The sequence below is a fragment of the Zalophus californianus genome, chromosome 5 (genome assembly GCF_009762305.2).
Source record: "Zalophus californianus isolate mZalCal1 chromosome 5, mZalCal1.pri.v2, whole genome shotgun sequence".
NCBI classification, from domain to species: Eukaryota; Metazoa; Chordata; class Mammalia; order Carnivora; family Otariidae; genus Zalophus; species Zalophus californianus.
In genome coordinates this window covers 103,667,256-103,687,034 of record NC_045599.1, presented here as the reverse complement: position 1 = coordinate 103,687,034, position 19,779 = coordinate 103,667,256, and the positions used below count along the sequence as shown (strand labels likewise).

Sequence of the window (19,779 nt, the reverse complement as noted above, 5' to 3'; positions counted from 1 at the left end):
CTTGGAATCAGAAGCTCAGAAGGATTGAGTGAGTTGCTCCCAACACCCAGCTGGTCAGGGACAAAGGGAAATTGGAAATCTGGTTATCTGCTCCAGGAGGGCAGGGCTCACGTGTGTTATGAACCACAGAGCCCTTCACCCAGCATGGCATCTGGCATAAACTTAATACAGATTTATTTTCTAAAATGATGAATAAATGGCTCCAAAGTCCAGAGCCTCTCAGAGTCACCAGGGTCCTGGCAATCCCAGAAAGTCTCCATAGCTGTCTGGGTGCATGGATTCCCACAGACGTGGGTATGAGCCCAGCTACGGCCCCTCCCCACCTAATGGCCCTGTTCTGCACACATACTCTCGTCATCCTCCCCCTGCTTATACTAGTTAGCTCTTTAATTCCAGAGCCTTTCCAACAAAGGTCTGTAGACAGCAGGGCCTACTTTTTTCTTCCAGTGACAGGAATGAAGTGGAAGAGCTATCTCTAAGGGGATACTTTCTGTAATAAAGGACCACATCCCCACCCACCCACCCACACCAGCTTTTCCATTTAAAAAATTCTTTGGCTTTTTGTAGTTACTGGAGGCCAGGAGGGGGCTTCCTACTTGTCTCCCTAGGGGACACTGTTCGTACATCCGATAGGCAGTGTCTTTCTGAGGAGCCATGGGAGACAGATTTTGAGCAATGTGACGGAGAAGCCAGGAAAACTGCTCTGAGGACAACACCCTCTCAAAGACCGTTTTACTTGGCGATGCAGCACGGAGGGCAGGATGATGACGGATGATGACTGATGATGACTCCCTCCCGGGGTTCTACAAAGGCCCAGCCACTCGCTGGCTGTGAGGGCAAAGTCTCAACATCTTGGCCCCTGCGACCGGGACAACAGAAGTGGACCTGTGGCAAAGGGGGCGCGAGAGCTCAGCGTTCTGGGATGGTGCCTGGCGCCCCACCAACACTGGACCTTGCTCTTGCAGGTGCACTCCCGTTGATTCGGGGCCAACTGTGCAATTGTAGTCACACGCACAACGGCAGCTCAGTTTCTGGACAGGATGTGATACGGAGAGAGAGACAGCCAGGGATGGAGCGTGAAACCCCTCCAGCTAAAGGCAGTGTGCTGGCACTCTTCCAGGAAGGGAGGAAGCTGTGAGGCCCACAGTGCAGGGGGAGGGGGTGCAGCAGGGAGCGCCCCCTCCCTCTCTGCCCTTGACCTGCTGCAGGGGTCTGGAGGGTGGGAAATGTCCTGGAGAAAAAGCCTCTGATCTCAGGGGCCAGCTGGGGAGACCTGGAGTGAAGGGGGACCTGGGACCTTCCCTGGGTGACTTTCATCCTTCCTCAGGACACAAAGAAAGGTCCTGACAGTGGCTGACAGCCCCAGGGAGATGGCATGGGGCGCAGCAATGTTGACAGTCCCTGTCCCTGAAGAGGACTTGTCCCACACAGATATACCCCCAAGGTGCCGGGCCTCGGACACAGTGCAGCACAAAACAGATCAAGCACCGTCCGCACATGGCCTTACAGTGTGTCCCTCCTCCCAGCGCCTGTCTCCTTCCTCCCTTAAAGCGAGCTGCTCCACCCACGGCGGCATCCCCGGTCTGGCCCAGAGTAGGGCTCAATGAATACTGGAAAAATGAAGGAATGAACGAACGAAGGAATGAATGAAAGCACATTTCCGGCTGGCTGAGCCAATTCCTGAGTCCAAGTTTGGAAACAGAGACAAGAGGTGAGGTTGCGGGTGGTTGTTTTCTTCAGGAGGAAATTGTAAAAAGGCCTCCCAGGTCAGAGGTGGCATCTGGCCAGGTGGGTCACACAGCGGCTTCCCCTCTGGCTACGAGGACTTCCCCGTCTCAGAATGGAGACAATGGTGCAAGGACGTCACACGCCGGCCCCAACAAATCCCGGGCTCCTTTGTGCTCCGCTTTACAAACTATTTCACTGACTAACCTAAAAGCAGGGGCAGTGGGAGGGGTGACCCTTGTCAGGTGCATGGCTGGCATCTGGGGCCAGGGCTGAGCAAGGGCTCCCTGCAGGGGAACAGAGTTCTCTCTGGTAACGGAGGTCACTGCTGTGCAGAATGCTCACTCCCAGCTCACCAGGGGCTGCTCGGGACCAGGCCTGATGGGGCCGCGGCTGCAGGGAGAGCAGAGAGCCAGTCCTTCTGGACTGCAGGGCTAGAGGTGTGGACATCAGGGGTCCCGACACCTCCGCTGAAGCAGGGGAAAGGAGGGGGACAGGCCACTTTGGCCACTTCTCTCAAGGTTAGAAGGGGAGCGGGCTTCCAGACACGAGACCTGGTCCTGCAGACGGTGTTCACCCAGGTCAGCAAACACGTGGCTCTGCAGGCTCAGAAAAGAGAGCCAGGAGTGTCCTAGCAACCCCACCACCTGCTAGCCTGTCTTCCCGGTGCGGCCATGGAAGGGAGCAATCCAGCTGTAGGACAAAGGCTGTTGTTGTGTGTGGTGGCTGAGAGCAAGGACTCAGGGAGATGGCTCCCTGGGCCCCATCCACATACCCTTGGGCAAGGCACCTTAGTGGGCCTCGGCTTCCTCCTCTATCAAGCGGGGAAAATAATACTGCCTATTTTATAGGATTGTTCTGAGGATCAAATGAGTAAATCCATGCAAAGAACTCAAAGAACCGCCTGGCATATAAACAACATATTAGCCATTCCCTGATCACTGGGGCCAGGATCTGCCCTCTACCCCCAAATTTTGATTACAGAAAAAAATAATGTAGTGAATTTGTAAGTAATTTTTATTTTATTCTTTATTATTATTATTTTTTTAATTAAGTAGGCTTCACACCCAACGTGGGGCTCAGACTCACGACTCTGAAATCAATAGTTGCATGCTCTACCAACTTAGCCAGCTAGGTGCCCCTTGTTTTATTCTTTGTAGTTTTCTCTATTTTCTAATTTTCTACAAAGAAAAAATATCACTCCCCCACTGAAGAAAAACAGTGTAAAATTCTCAGAAAATGACACTGATGGGACCCTAGGAGCCAGAACGAGCAGAGTAACTGCCAAAGAAGGTTCCGGAACATGGGTCTGCCTTAGTCCAAGACTCTCTCAGTGTGAATCTGCTTTATAAATGCCCACAAATCAGACTTTCCTAGAAGAGTTCCAGGAACCCCAACATGTCAGTGACAAAGACGACACTTTTCCTGTCTAGACACTGAAATGCTTATAATTAAAATGAAGACTCAGGAGGCAGGGAGAGGCAACAGATACTCCCTGAAGACAATCTTGAAAATCCAGGCAAACACACCTAACATAAAAATCATCTCTAATCTCCCCACACAAGGGTATAACAGGCTGGGTTTGAGAGTCGTTTTAAAACCAACCGAAGTTGCCCTGCTGGTGGTATCCCGAGTCGCGCTGATTAGGTAGGGTGTGCCCAACGAAGGCCAGGCTTCTGGGACCAGCGGAGCAAACATTCTCCAGCACTTAGAACCTGAGTCTCTGAGGCAAGACAAGGAAGAGGTATAATCTGATAAACTTGGCGGTGGCTCTCCCGGGGGGAAGGGTTCCAATGAATAAGAACTCGCTAGCTCTGCCCTCTTCCCTTCAGCATTAACAGGAGAATGTGCGTAACGCAATCCTGGATGTAACAGGGGACAGGGTACAGTAAGACACAATTCTTCACTCCAGAGAGGGTTCAAGGTTAAAGTAAATAAAAAGAAAAGAAAGATGAATGCCTAGCTCCCAGCAGCCAAGCTGCAGATAAGTGTGAAGATCAGACAGGGTGCCTGAAGTCAATGTCTTGGTCATTTTCCCACTAAGATGTGGGCCAGCCTATTCTCCTGAAAGTAAAGACACTTAGATTTTCTTTTTCTTTTTTTTTAAGATTTTATTTATTTATTTGAGAGAGAGAGAGAATGAGAGAGAGCACGAGAGGGAAGAGGGTCAGAGGGAGAAGCAGACTCCCCGCTGAGCAGGGAGCCCGATGCGGGACTCGATCCCGGGACTCCGGGATCATGACCTGAGCCGAAGGCAGTCGCTTAACCAACTGAGCCACCCAGGCACCCCGACACTTAGATTTTCTTAGAAGGGCCACTAGCTTGCGCTGGGCAGGTGCCCGGAGCCCTGCTGGCAATCCCTGGCTTGAAGGCTGCTTCTTTGGGAGATGCCTCCAGATCATAAGCAACATGAGGACGGAGACTTGATCTGTTTTGTGCCCCCCCCATCTCCCAGGCTCAGCGTATGTAGGTACATGTGTGTGGAATGAATTATCTTCAGTGACAAGGACTGTAGATATTCCTTCTGTTTGCCACCGCCTCCCCAGGTGTACAGTAGAGGTCAAATAAAGTTTTTCGAGTGACTCACCCATGGGGGTCAAGGACTCCTGAACACTGCATCTTCAACTAACCCATGCATCTTAAGATTCCTCCCTTATTCTCCCCAGCCACACACACACACACACACAACCCCCAAAAACTCCACTTGGATCTCAGAACCCCAGGCCCTGGACCAACAGTCTTGAGCACTAGACTTGCTATAAAGCAAACTACACAAACTACACTTCTGAGTTTCCGGCCCAGCCAGCTTCCTGACCGACACGTCACCTAAAATCCTTTCCCTGAAAATAGCTCTAAGCCTGCCAGTCTGCAGAGATGGGAACAGGAAATGGAAAATCACCATGGCCTCACTCACTGCACTACAACATCAGAGCCCCAAGCCCGGATGTACTTGGTGTGGCCCTCATGAGACAGACCACTTTTTCCAGTCCACCCTGTGCTGAGTGGCCACCACCAAAATGCCACTGATTAGAAGAGGCACCGTCGATGTTGCAGCAGCTTTCTGGAGGAAATAATCAACGACTGTCATGTGAAGTCCACACATTGAACGGAAGACGCATCCCGATTTCTGAAATGGAAGGCCACGGCAGGGAGGAAATGGTAGTACTCCTCCCAGCCACCTTTTCTTAAGTGGTTTTTTTTTTTTTTAATTTTTAAATTTATTTTGTATTTTTTAAAAAACTTTATTTATTTGAGAGAGAGCACAAGCAGGGGGAGCAGCAGAGGCAGATGGAGAAGCAGGCTCTTTGCTGAGCAGGGAGCCTGACGCGGGGCTCGATCCCAGGACCCCGAGATCATGACCTGGGCCGAAGGCAGACGCTTAGCCGACGGAGCCACACAGGAGCCCCCCTCCTAGCCCCCCTTACACAAATTACCTCCTGAATGGGGGCAGCCATATTTCTATCCTTGCAGATTTGGGTTTAATCCTGTAAATAAATCTCATGCTTTGTCCAAAGTACACCCCTAAAAAAAGGACACCTGGGAAAATGGCCCCCTTTGCATCTGCTGGCTACAATTAGTGCCCTAGAGGCATCTCAAGCATTCTCAGTTTGGGGGATAGCTGGTGTGCTTAACTTCCGCAGGCCTTCCTTCACTCCTGTCTACCAGGAGGGATTAAGACTGCTTTCAAGTTTCCAGATCTCCAACAGAGAGACCCCATCCTACCCCCCTGCCCTGCTGTCAGAGAAGCTGCTTCTCAGAAGCAGCAGTTGCTAAGTAATCAAAGCAGTGGGTTACGGAAAGGAAGGGATGCGGGGGTGACTGAAGGAGAGTGAAGGTGTTTTACTGGGAAAGAGATGGGCCGGGCCTCTCTTAGAATTTCCTGAGGTCCAGAGCTTAAGCCCTAGACAGGCAACAGCTTCTATCCGTACCTTCACTAAGAGATGAGGCTAATGATTTCTGACTCAAAGAGTCTTCAAATCAATTGGTCTGGGAAACTCATTTCTCATCTGGGCATCCTGGATAGGACAAGACAGAAAGGTGGGATGCAAATGCACTGCCTGCTGGGAGCACAGAAGAAAAGTCACAAGTAGACACCCATGAGGGGCCAGTATGGGGGAGGGACACTGCTCCTCGTTTATTTAGGTAGAGAAGCGTGGTTCCAAAGGCTCCCACAAATTAAGCTCAATTTAAGAAAAAAAGGGATCTCGTCATCTGTTGGTTAAAGCCTCTGCAAAGCAATTTAATGCTACCTCTCAAAATCTTAAATGCGCACAATGCACACACCTTTGACCAAAGCAATTGCATGGCAGGGCATTTTTCTCACAGACACACGTAGATGGGCAAAGTTAGAGGGAAAATGATAGTTGTTGTCATACCGTTTATTTACAGTAGTGAAAAAAATGGATGGCAATCTAAATGAGTCATCACAGAGACGGCAGTGTTTATGATACGGAGAACTCTGCAATCGATAAAGTGTAAGGCATACCCTGCAGACTGACAGGAAAGATGTTCCCTGATGCACTACGAAGAAAGCATTTTTGGTATTAACCCACTTGTGTAAACACACAGTTGATTCTGGTTATTCTCAGAAGCTGTGTTCGATAAAGTCACTGGGGATACTGCCCTAGCAAACACAGAACCACGCTCCAGGGGAAGTTCAGGGTTAGGTTCCTGTGAGCCTCTGGTCATGTTTTCATCAATCGATCAATACAGAACCTGTGTATTTCTGGCCAATATACTGTTGGATTCAATATCACCGAACTCAACAGCCAGCATGTCACAACTCACACCTACACAAACCTTATCTAGCACACAGATTTCCTTTGTTTGGCATGTCACAGCCTTGTGTTCAAGAACGCTAGACAGCATGATGCTTGAGGGCCCTTTTATTTTATTTATTTTTAAAAGATCTACTTATTTATTTTAGAGGGGGGGCAGGGAAGGGGAGAGAGGGAGAGCACATGAGTACGCGTGCAGGGGGAGGGCAGAGGAAGAGAGAGGAGAAGCAGACTCCTCCCTAAGGACGGAGCCAAGGGCGGGGCTCGATCCCACAACCCTGAGATCATGACCTGAGCTGAAATCAACAGTCGTACGCTCAACTGACTGAGCCACCCAGCAGCCCCTTGAGGGCCGTTTTATTTTATTTTATTTTTTAAAGATTTATTTATTTGACAGGGAGCACACAAGTAGGCAGAGCGACAGGCAAACGGAGGGGGAGAAGCAGGCTCCCCACTGAGCAGGGAGCCCTACGCGGGACTTCATCCCAGGATCCTGGGATCATCACCTGAGCCGAAGGCAGACGTTCAACCCGCTGAGCCACCCAGGTGCCCCTTGAGGGCCGTTTTAAACAGTAAAACCACCAACAAGCAAAAAAACGAGAAAATGTGGCACTAAACAGACTGAGAAAAAGACCCTTGTTTGTAAGTATGAGAGATGACAACAAGAAGGCAGACCGTTGCCTTGTTTGACCTCAGCTGGGAACGTGCATATGGGGTGACTGCACGTGTCCGCGAATGACCACCAGAGTTCTGTGAATACAGATTTTTAAGTTACAAATAAATTTCACTGGATGGGAAAATTTGCAAGTACAGAATCTTTTAATCGTGAGGATTAACCCTATGTCTCTATATGCACAGAACATTTCTAGAAAATACACCAGCTCAATTTTGGAAAAAGAAGAAAGTACTGCCAGAAGCTATCTTTGGCGAGTGGGATGGGCAACAGGTTTTTTACTTTATTCTTTGAATCTCCCTGTTATAATATCTGTAGGGGAGGGGCACCTGGGGGGCTCAGAAGGTTAAGCGTCTGACTCTTGGTTTCCGCTCGGGTCATGATCTCATGGTTGTGGGAATGGAGCCCCGTGGTGAGTTCTGCGCTCAGGGTGTGGCATCTGCTGGAGATTCTCTCTCCCTCTCCCTCTGCTCCTCCCCACTGCTCGTGCGCACACCCTCTCTCTCTCAAATAATAAAATCTTCAAAAAAAATAAAATAAAATAAAAACGTACAGTAGGAAAAGGAGCCTTTCTCCAGGTACGTGCAGCACTGCATGGCAGATTCAGTCTGGACTAAAGGATCCGGCCCTACATGGGGACCAGTGCCTTGCAGAAAGGCCACATGACCACCCTTGTGCTTGATGCTCCTCTCTCCTGGGGAGGGGGATGAGAGCTGAGCTGAAGGGTAGCAGAGGACTCGGCCTCACCTACAAAAACCTGAAAGTGAGAACTCTATCCCAAGAAACAGACTTGTCATCCTTAGCTTTTCCTGCCTTTCACGTACCAGAAGCAGTCAGCGAGGGGCAGGATGGGGCTCACGGTCCAGAAGAGAAAGTATGATGGAACTGGGGTTACATATAGAGAGAGAAAAAAATGAAAAAGGGGGAAAGAGGGGAATCCTGCAATTTTGTTTACTGGGCAGTTCATATGGGTGTAATCTAGGATTCATTTTTTTCTCCCTTGTAAATAAAAATAGATTTATTTTCCCAATTATGAAAACACATAAGTAAGTCTGGGTCTGGAAGTATACACACCAAACTGTGGCAACAGGACTACAGGTTTTGGGGAAACCAATTTTTTTTTTATACAAATTTTTTTTTAGCAATAAAAATGTATCTCATACTTTTTTTTTTTTTTTAATCGTCATGATAATGTCTTCACGTTGAAGGCCATGCTGCCCTAGCAAAAAGGCCACCCTGGTCATGGCTCTGGCCTTTCTGGTTTTCTTTCCCACCCTCTCTCCTTTTTTAAATTTTTTAGAGAGAGAGAGCACACATGGGAGGGGGAGGGGAGCAGAAGGAGAGAGAATGCCAAGCAGGCTTCACGCTCAGCGCGTAGCCCTGGCAGGGCTCCATCCCACGACCCTGAGATCATGACCTGAGCCGAAATCAAGAGTCAGATGCTTAACCAACTTAACCCAGGCGCCCCTCACTCCCTATCCCCTGCCTCCGGCTGCTCCAGGCCCCGGGACTAAGGACTCAACACCCAGGCATCTCTGAGCAGCAATAGCTGGGCTAAAGCAAAACTCTAGAGTCTCCTTCAACAGTTCAACACCGAAGAGCCCATTCCAACCAGCCATTCCACTCTTAGGTTTATACCTAAAAGAACTGGGGCGCCTGGGTGGCTCAGTTGGTTGGGCGACTGCCTTCGGCTCAGGTCATGATCCTGCAGTCCCGGGATCGAGTCCCACGTCGGGCTCTCTGCTCAGCGGGGAGTCTGCTTCTCCCTCTGACCCTCTTCCCTCTCATGCTCTCTATCTCTCATTCTCTCTCTCTCAAATAAATAAATAAAATCTTTAAAAAAAAAAAAAAAAAAAAAAAAAAAAAAAGAACTGAAAGCAGGTGCTCTAATGAAGCCAGCAGTGCATGTTCCACAGCAGTACCAAATCCTCACGGCCAAAAGGTGGAAACAACCCAAATGTCCAACAACAGATAAAAGGATAAACAAATTGCGGTATATCCATACAACAGCCGTAACAAGGAACGAAGTACTGATGTGTGCCACAACGTGGATGAACCTTGAAAACGTTAAGTGAAAGAAACCAGACACAAAAGCTCACATACTGTGTGACTCTTTCGTACGAAATATCCAGAATAGGCAAATCGGATAACAGATGAGTGGCTGCCAGGGGCTGGGAGTGGGAAGGAGCGGGAAGCGGTTGCTTAGTGGATACAAGAGTGCCTTTTGGGGTGATGAAAATGTTCTGGAACTAGAGGGAGGGGATGGTTGCACAACAGTGTGAATGTATTAAACACCATGAAGCTGTACGCTTTACGCTGGTTAAAATGGTAAATTTCACATTGTGATATGAATTTTACCGCAATTAAAAATAAACGAAACTCTGAGCTGTGTGACCCTAGGCAAGTTCCTCAGCCTCTCTGAGCCTCTGGAATGGGCAGATGACAGCACAACCACGTAAGCTGGTTGGGAGGATTCCATGTGATGTGACTGTTAAGTGCTTGGCACAGGGCTGGGCGCACAGAGAGGGACCAGTAAGTGACAAAGCTGCCCCCGCTGGGACGACAGTAAAGGCACACTGTCAAAACCAACTCACCTGGAAGTGGTGGGGTCTCCATGCTGTCAAATTACCCTTTTAATTAAGCAACTACAGCAGCAACCACAAAAAGACAGAGGAGGAGGGAAGCTGTATCAGATGAAGAAGAGAGCAGAGAGAACGGCTCTACTTCTGTCCAGACTAGATTTAGATTAGGATGCTCTCCTGTATAGGAAATGCAGGTAACTCAGTCATAGGAAGCCCACGGGGTGGCTTTGCCACACGTCGGCCATGGGACAACCTATAAGCTCTTGCTCTTTCCACCTCCTTCCATTGGCCTGTAGACAAGGGCCCCTTGACCGACCCCTGGTTTATGCATGGGGGCATGGTGGCTGCACATAGGTGAGAAGGTTCCATCCGTGCCAAGGCCCTTATCTGGAAGCAGCTCTAAAACCTGAAGAACCGAAAGGTGGGGGCAAGCACTGTGGCTCTTCTTACTGAGGAATTATTTGGTACTGAATTAGCAGAACTCAAAGGTTCCTGAGGCAAGGTGACCCCCCTGTGGCCGACAGTCAGCCTGGGGGGAGGGGAAGGAACAATGAATGGGATTTCAGGCTGTCGTGGAAACTCTTCTTTCCTAAGGCCTCTGAGCATATGGCATGGCAGGCGTCCTGAAAACTCCGTTCCTGCCGCCCCAGGCTGCTTGCCGCCCTCAGACATGTGGGTGGGGGTGTCTGCCTCTCCGTCCGAAAGGCCCCCTTCCCTTCCCTCCACCATGGCGGCAGCAGCACAAAGGAGTCTCCAGTATGCGCCTCACGTCCCAGCTCCCCAGACAGACGCTGGGGGACAGCCTCCATGGCCCCATGGAAATCTGAGTCCCCTGCCCCCATGGGGCCTCGATGCAGCCGAAAGATCACAGACAGCCGCAGGCCAAAGGCCACAGCGCACACTCCTCCTGGGCCACCTGAAACACGATGCCCATTCTGCCCTCGGCTGAGGCTGATGGGGATGTCTTGTAAGCCCAAGATGGAAGAGAGTGGCATGTCCCTTTGGGACTTTAAAGTCACAGGCAGGCGGGATTCCCACCCAGCAAGACTGCCTTCTCTGTAGAACACGGCAAATCCAGCAGGCCCAAGGTAGAGCAAATCACAAACTGGGAGGCTGTAAACTCAAAGCCGCAAAAGGGATTATGAATAACAGCAGGTGTATGGTGCCATGGCAGAAAACAATACAGAGTGTTTAAAACTCGAAAGCCATGCTTCTAGAACTGGGTGATCGTGCCCACAGGGGTTCACGGCAGCATGCCAAGAGCAGACAAAGCCACAGGAGAAAACGGGTACTATCTTCTTGAGGCACCCATGGGACTCAAGGATTGGGGAGGGGCTGACAATATTAAAACAGGATGATAACATATTGTGGAGGGGAATGTCAAATCTGACTGAACTCTAAGGAGAAAACACTAGATGTCAAGGAAAGGTCACGACCACAGCTGACCACTTTGCATATCACCCCTCTTTGGCAGGGCACCTTGGAGAAGCACAGGACCCAACGCGGAAGGAACCTCTAGCTCCATTCATTCCTTTACTCCACCTAGATATATATATATTTTGATGTCTTATGATGTAGTGGGCTCCCTACCCTCCCTGAAACTCACTGTTTCGTAGGGGAGGTGGGTGTTAATTAAAAGTACACAATGCCATGGAAACATGTATCAGGGATATCTCACCTGCCCAGGGCAGTGGGGGAAGGTCTCTCAGGGATGCAGGGCTCGAGTGACATTTAACTAGGACCACACAGGCGGGGTGGGGTAGGGAAGCTCGCCAGGCAGAAGAGAGAGCATGTGCGAAGTTCTGTGATAGCAGGGGGGCTTGGCCGAAGATGCTTGAGGTCAGAGAGACAGGACGTTGACAGCTGATCCCTATCCTCAGACTGCTGGTAAACCAGGTCGCGATTCTAAGAGGCAGGATGGCAGGACAGAACCGTATTTTAAGCGCACGATCCGAGCAGCATAGTCATGCGGTTGTCTCTACTAAGGCAGACGGACGGATGGTCAAAGCCATGCTGCGTGTTTTGTGAGGCCTCGCTGGAAGATACAAACGCTAGGAGGCCAGTGCTCAGGACTGGTGACCACACAGTGGGTCCTGCTAGGCCCCAATCAAACAGTCCCATTTCTAAACAGCTCTAAGAACAGTGGTTGCTCAGGTTTCCCTTCTAGCACACCCTGAGAGGTCCGATGCCAGGAAGCAGGTGACATGGACTTCAGAGCACATGTTTTGGCACCATGCCTTGCTGGGCTCAGATCTTGGCTGCTATCTACTAAGATAGACGACCCAAGGCAAGCTTCTTAATCTCTCTGTGCATAGGTAAAATGGCGGCGGGTGGGGGTACTACGGTATCCATCTCCTGGGGTCACTGTGTGGATTAAGATCAAGCCACAAAAATCCTTATCACTTATCCTGGTACATTACAGACGCTAAAGAAAATGTTGATTATTATTACTACAGTTCGCTCTCAGCAAAGGACGGACACAGAAGACATGCAAAGATCTAGGAAACGTGAAATGACTCAGGAGCACCCAGGCTCAAGGGAGGGGGCGGCGGGAAGCGGCGAGTGCACATACTTGCGAGCAGGAGGCAGGAGACCGCCACGGCATACAGCTGCTTGGAGGCGGTGATGTTATAGCGATCGAGGAAGTGGTCCAGCAGGTAGACGGCCAGGTGCCGGGCCGTGGGACAGAGCTGGCAGTGGCCGCTCAGCAGGTTCAGGATGTCGATAAAGAACCGGCGGCTCTTCAAGAGCGGGGAGTGGGCTCGGAAGGCAGGCAGCTTCAGCTCCTGGAGGACAGGCAGGACAGAAGGGGGTTGGGGGTCAGGGCCGCCTCCTGAGAGCCTCGGATGCCCCAGGAAAGCTAGACACGGGGGCCCGCCTGCTGGCTGGTTAGGGGCTGCGATTCCCTCCATACCCTGGCCGTTTTCCTTCAAGCCCCAGGATGGCAGTCCCCCCCCCACCGCCCCATTCCAGAAACTCCTGAACTGTCCCCCGTCTGCCCTCGGTGAGCACAGTCTCGTGATGTGCCAAGGATATGATGACAGAGGCAGGTGACGGAGATAACAGGCCCCCAAGATGCGAGTCCTTCCCTGGGGAAAGGATGAGTATGTACAGGCTTGGAGGGCCAGGAACCAGCATCCAAATTCTGGTTGTACTACTCCACCAAGTTGTGCCGGCCTGGTCACCTGCCTTCACCTTTGTCACCTCCTCAACAGCTGAGGATTAGACGGAAAATGAATGTAAACGCCCAGCACACGGGCACCTCTCAGGGTCCCCGGCTTAATTCCCTCTGTGGGTGGGGCCGTGAGAGATGACTTTTAAAAAATACTTAATGTACAAAAAGCTGTTTAAAATAATAGTACAAAGAACTCCTAAAATACCCTTCACCCAAATTCCTTAGTTTTCATTTTATCTGCTTGCACATACACATTTTTTTTCTAGAAGTAAATTCCAAACATACTTCCCCGCAAGGAGGCAACTTGTACTTTGTCATTCGGATACTGCCATGTTATCTGAATGTATTTCTCTGACACAAGAAAAGCCCACAAAAGAAATATCAAACCCACCAAGATTTTTATGACAGGAAAAGTTTTCTTATATACCTACCCTATTTGCAACTTAACCAAAGTAGGCCAGACATGATTTATTTAGGAAATGCTGTAGCTACATTTTGTCAAGTGGAGAAACTAAAGAGAAGCAAAACTGAGGGGAAATGGGCAAGAAGGAGATGGCAGAAAAGGAACTGTGGGAGATTCACTGGGGGTGAGATTCATGGCAGATTCACTGGGGGTGAGATTCAAACAACCTGGAGCCCCTCGGCAGTATACTGTCACTTTCTTAGCCCTGAGGCTCTATGCAGGTAGCAACAGTTCTGGGACAAGAGATATCTGTTCATTCATTCATTCAGGAGATACTTCTTTAAATGTTTATTTTTTTAAAGATTTTACTTATTTGACAGAGAGTGAGCAGGACAGAGCGTGCATGCGAGCCAGAGGAGGGGCAGAGAAGCATACTCCCCGCTGAGCAGAGAGCCTGGGGAGACAGGAGACTCTGGGATCATGACCTAAGCCAAAGGCAAGACACTTAATGGACTGAGCCACCTCAGTGCCCTCATTCAAGATATATTAATTCATTCATTTGACTCAGTAAGTATCGAGTACCTTCTATATATCAGACATTATTCCAGGCACTGGAGATTTTAAGACTCTTAGAAGAAAACAGAAGCAAATCTTTATGACTTAGGCAATGGTTTCTTTGATATGACACCAAAAGCAGAAGCAACAAAAGAAAAAAATACCTAAATTGGACTTCAAAATTTAAAACTTTCATGCTTCAAAAGACAACATCGAGAAAGTGAAAAGACAACCCAGACTGGGAGAAAATGTTTGGAAATCATGTATCAGTAAGAGGCTGTATCCAGAATATATAAAGAACTCTTACAACTCAACAATAAAAAGACAACCCAATTTAAAAATGGGCAAAGGACTGAGCAGATATTTCTGCAAAGATGACAGAAATGGCCAATAAGCACATGAAAAGATGTGCAACACTTAATCACTAGGGAAATGCAAATTAGAACCACCTTGAGATACCACCTCACACCCATTACAATGGCCATTATATAAACAAAAATCAGAAAATAAACAAGTATGGGTGAGGATGTGAAGAAACTAAAAACATATGGCCACACAAAAACATGTATGGGAATGTTTTTAGCAGCATTATCCAACACGAGATAGGGAAACTGAAGGGACCCTAAGAAAAACTACTTTTTTTTCTTGCCTCTCTTCTTGCTAGGACCTATCCCCCACCCTACACCTTATGGTACAGTAACGTCCTCCTTGTAAAGGTCAAGAAGTTAATGATTTCTTTGGAGTCTTTCAGCACAACAGATAACATCTCAGGAGTGATGGGGCAGGATCAACATGAACGTTTTCCAAGACCAATGAGTCACAAAGACTCCTGGCTCTGGGCATAAGTGCAGGACACCTAAATACTCCTCTTTGTTCCTGGATGCCTGAGAAGACACTGCACGAGACCACCATCCTCAACAAAAACCCCAGGCCCCAAGCAAAGAGGAGACTCACTCTTCTTTCCTTTCTGAGTCTTCCAGACACGCTGTCTGTATCTGCTCTACGTCTTCAACAAACTGCTCTCGCTTCCTCTTGGCTCATGTTTGATTTCTGTCCTGCAAGAAGCCGAGGACCCTCTTGGCTGGCCCTGCGGGACCTCCTCTGGGTCCTCAGACCCAGCTAGCTTGAATCAATAATAGCCTCCAAATGGAAACAACCCAAATGTGCATCAGCTGATGAATGGATAAACAGAATGTAGTATATCCATACCATGCAATATTATTTGGCCATAAAGAAGAAAGAACATGAACATGACCCTTAAAAACATGCTATGCAAAGAAAAGCCAGTCATAAAAGGCCACATATTGTGGTCCTATTTATATGAAATGTCCAGTATAGGCAAATCCATACAAACACATGAAGTACATTAGTGGCTGCTGGGAGCTAGGGGTGGGTGGAGGTTAACGGGGGGGTGACTGCTAATGGATATGGGCTTTCTCTTTGGGATCATGAAAATATTCTGAAATTAGATAGTGTTGATGGTTGCACAACTCTGCATGCACTAAAGGCAACTGAATTGTATACTTGAAAAGGGTGAATTTTATGGCATATGAATTATCTCTCAATAAAGCTGTTGTAAAAAGAATAAGATGGACACATCACCCATTCTCATGGAGTTTATGGCCCAGTAAGAGAGAGCTAGAAATCAAATGATAAGGCAATCACACCAGTCCAGATTGTGATCAACACTACAAAGGAAAAAGCCAGGGGATCTCTTCTTGTCCAGCTCCTTCCCTCACAGAGCCCCGAGGCCGGGACAGCTCTCTTGGTAACCCTAGAGTTTTGCTCATGGAAGGTGCTCCTAGATGAATAAGTTATTGCCTCTCCCTTATGTTTACACCTAAAGAAACTGAGTTTGGAAAAAGTCCTGAGACCCCAGGCTTTATTTAACCTGCAACAGACCTGAGATCACAAGACTTTCAACGTATCTTTTCTTTCAACCCTTCATTTTAAGTAATCTCTATGCCGAATGCGGGGCTCAAACTCACAACCTGGGCATCAAGAGTCGAAAGGTCCACCAACCGAGCCAGCCAGGCTCCCCGATTTTTTTGTTTGTTTAAACCATGGAAAAGATTTATCATTAGTTTAATTTCCTTAAAAAAAAAGACTTGACTTCTTTGTGTATTATCATCTTCGTTGATGAATTTATGTGGCCAACATGGGATTTCAAACTCCTTGACGGCAGGGTTTGGGTCTGCTTTGGCTCCTCACCTTTTTCTCACCACCTTAGGGTGACTAGGGAACATCGTCAGGTGCCCAATAACCAGTTGTGGAAGGAATGATGGCAGGGAGGGGGAGAACCAGGGCAAAAAGAGGGACTGAACTGTAGTGGTGAGGAGCAAATGCCTGAGCCCATCGGTATAAAGGAGCAGTCAGTGGGGACTTCAAGGAGGAGAGATGTATCCAGCCAAGATTTGGAAGGACATCTAGGAATTGACCTGTTAAAGATGCAGGAAGGAAGGAAGCTCAGCAGGAAAAACAGCACTTAGAAAGCTACACGTGTTCAGCCCAGGGAATCTGCAGCACTTGGAACAGACAGACAGGTAGGGTGTGCCTGGACAGAGCAGGTGGGGATGGTTAGGCACAGTCCCATCCTGTGTGCCACGCTAAGGTACCTAGCCTGCCCTCAGGGCACCAGAGAGCCACGGAAGGGCTCGGAGCTGGGCATCAAGACGGGCAGGATGGCCATGCGTGAAGACCTCTCAGCCAGGCTCCTCCAGGACTGTGGCCATACAGCTCCAACAGCAGCCTCCCTCTCACCGCCCCCAGCAGCCCCCACAAGCTTGCAGGCTACTTGGGTATTTCCTCTCAACTGAGGGCTCAGAGGCTCTTGACAAGAAGCAATGACAATCACAGATCTTTGGTGTTCCGTTGGCAGCCACTGCTGGAAATCAGACAACTGACCTTTGGCAGCACGGCCCTCCTCGAGGCAGTTCAAAGTCCCAAAACATAACAAGGAAGAGATGCAAAGTCCTGACTTCCCTCCCTGCTCAACGCAGCCAAACTTAACAGCTTCTGGAATTTTCTCTCGGGTGAACTGGGAGAAGAGAGCTCAGAGCAACATACTGTAGGTCTTCCCTTGGTATACTTTCCTGGGAAAAGGGTCCAGTGGCTTGAGCAGATTCTCAAAGGAAGCCATTCGTGCATAAAAGAAAAAAAGAAAAGAAAGAAAAAGCTATGGACCTTTGGAACAGGCAACAATACACGTCAAGGAGGAATTAGCAGCTAGGGCTTCCCAGAAGAGGCTGGTGCCAAAAGCAGGCAGGATTCTGAAAGCTAGGCCTGTGAGGCTCTTTATCCCCACTTCTGCTCGTTCCTCACATCCTGCTTTAAATGTCCTTTCCTGGGGTGCCCGGCTGGTTCCGTCGGTTAAGCGTCTGCCTTCGGCTCGGGTCATGATCCTGGGGTCCTGGGATCGAGTCCTGAGTCGGGCTCCCTGCTCAGTGGGGAGCCCGCTTCTCCCTCTGCCTGCCGCTCCCCCTGCTTGTGCTCGCTCTCTGACAGATAAAATAAATAAAATCTTTTAAACGAACTAAATAAATAAATGTCCTTTCCTAAGAGAGGTTTTCTCTGACCCCTCACCATTCCAAATCAGGTCCCCCCTGGTTCTCAGAGCATGCTATTCTTCGTGGCCAAATATTTACTTATTTATGTGTCTTCCTGCTAAGCTCTTGCTCCTGAGGGTGGGGGCCAGGTCCGTCGGGCCTGTACCATTTGCCGGGGTCCAGGGCGTGCTTGGCGCAGAGGCAGCTGCTCTGGAACTATGGGCACAAGTTCAGAAGAACAAACAGTCAGGAAAAGGCAGGCGGAAACTTAAATGCACATTACTGTGGGAAAGCCGCCAATCCAAAAAGGCTACGTATCGTAGGATTCCAACTATATGACATTCTGGAAAAGGCAAAACTACGGAGAGGGTAAGAAAAGCTGTGGTTGCCAGGGGTTGGGGGGGTGAGGGACAGAACAGGCCAAGCACAGAGGGTTTTCAGGGCAACGAAACTACTCTGTATCATATTATGATGGTAGATACATGTCATTATACATTTGTCCAAACCCACAGGGTGTACACCACCAAGACGGAACCTGAATGTGGACCATAAACTTTAAGCGAAAATGATGTATCACTGAGGTTCACCGACTATAACAAATGTACCACTCTGGTGGGGCATGTGGATATGGGGGAGGCTGTGCCTGTGTGGGGGCAGGTGGTATATGGAATACCTCTGTACCTTCTGCTCAGTACTGCCGTGAACCTCACACTGCTCTAAAAAATAGTCGTAAAAAAGAAAAAGAATGAATACAGTAATATGTTTCCCTACACCAAATACACTTCTCTCCCCACATATTGGGGAGCAGCCTGGCAGGGACTGTGCAGTCAGCAGTTCTGGGGTGGAATCTCAACTCCACTCTTTATTAACCTTGGGCATGTGAGTTCTGAACCCTAGTGCCCTCGTCCTAAAAAATGGGGGGGGCACACTGCCACAACTGTAAAGTATGTGGCACTTAACAGCAATCCGCAAGCTTTAGTGGCCTTTTCCTCAAGCTAGGCAATCAAACTTCAGATAAACGGAGCTTATCTGCCTCTGTGAAAAGCTCTTTGGACTCTCAAAGGAACGTGCTCTGTCGGGTGGAATGCAGCTTTCGACCTGAGGGTTTACAGCTGGGCCCGAGGGCCTCTGCAAGAAAGGAAACCAAGCCGCCCATTCCAGGTCTTCCAGAGAACCCCCAAGCCAAATGGAATCAGGGGCTCTCAGCCTCAGCTTCTGGTGCCGAGAAGGGCGATTCCTTGGCAAATGAACAACAGTGTGGGACGCCAGCATGCCTCCCCTGTTTAGTTTGAGAGCCCAGCTGATTCCTTCCCTAACCCAATTAAGGGGGGAAAGGCCTTCATTACAAGGGCTTTGCTCTAAAGATCCGAATTCCTCCCCAGGCACTTTTGACCTAAGTCAGCCTGAAGGCCGTGGCAGCCGGCAGCAGGGGTGCATGAAGCCAGCCCCTCCTATCGAGGGGTCTGGATTCCAGAAACAAAAGAGCAGCCTGCTTTGAGGGGCGGCCTGTAAAGCCCTCCCGGATTAGGCAGGCACTCGGCTGCCAGTGTGGGCGGAAAGGGGCAGGAACCAGGCCAGGCAGAGTGACCTTCCACTCAGGAGGGCAGGGGCAACATCTCTGTGGCCAGCAGAAAGGGTGGGGGCAGGGCACAGATGAAGAGGGGCATCGGGACAGGCAGAGGCTTCCAGAAACTCTCCCTCCCAAGCCGCGGGCCCTCTATCCCCTGAGCCGGACAGGAGAGCACGCGTTCCTCAGCTATATCTTTAAATGAGCAGGCTGGAGCCAGGGACAGGTGGCCCCGAGGAGTTCAGGTGCGGGGGTGGAATCCACCTTACAAAAAACTGCCTCTGTTACCAAAATAGTTTATTTTGGTTTTTAAAAATAGTAATAATGAGAAAAATAAAAATAGTAACAAAGGACAAGAAAAAACTATTAGATATACAACAAAATGTTCACAGCGGTATCTTGGACCACTCAGATCTTGTGTGATTTTTATTTTCATGCTTTCAACACTGTGGATTTTTAAAAAACACTCGAAGTAAAAAAAAAAACAAAACCCAAACTCAGAATAGATTGGTGGTTGCCACAGGCGAGGGGGTGGGAGATGGGCGAAATGGGTGAAGGCGGTCAAAAGGTACAAACTTGTAAGTATAAAGTAAATAAATCTTGGGGATGTAATGTACAGTATGGTGACTACAGTTAGTAATTCTGTCTTGTACATTTGAAAGTTGCTAAGAGAGTCAATCTTAAAACTCCGCATCACAAGAAAAAAATGTAACTATGTTGAGTGACAAATGCTAACTACACTTATTGTGGTGATCATTTCCCAATATATACAAATA

General features: G+C 49.0%; 1 protein-coding gene across 5 annotated transcripts in view; it reads right to left on the bottom strand.

Moving 5' to 3' along the window:
- CCNJL (cyclin J like) overlaps nucleotides 1-19,779 on the bottom strand; it is a 54,421-nt gene that overhangs the window by 14,106 nt on the left and 20,536 nt on the right. For all 5 annotated transcript variants that reach the window (XR_003522339.2, XM_027607022.2, XM_027607025.2 and 2 more), the window contains exon 3: nucleotides 12,331-12,544. Coding sequence is in view for 4 of the 5 variants with exons in the window: in XM_027607022.2 (XP_027462823.1) it covers nucleotides 12,331-12,544 (214 nt within the window). In the remaining variant the exon portion in view is untranslated. The remainder of the gene's footprint in view (nucleotides 1-12,330; nucleotides 12,545-19,779) is intronic.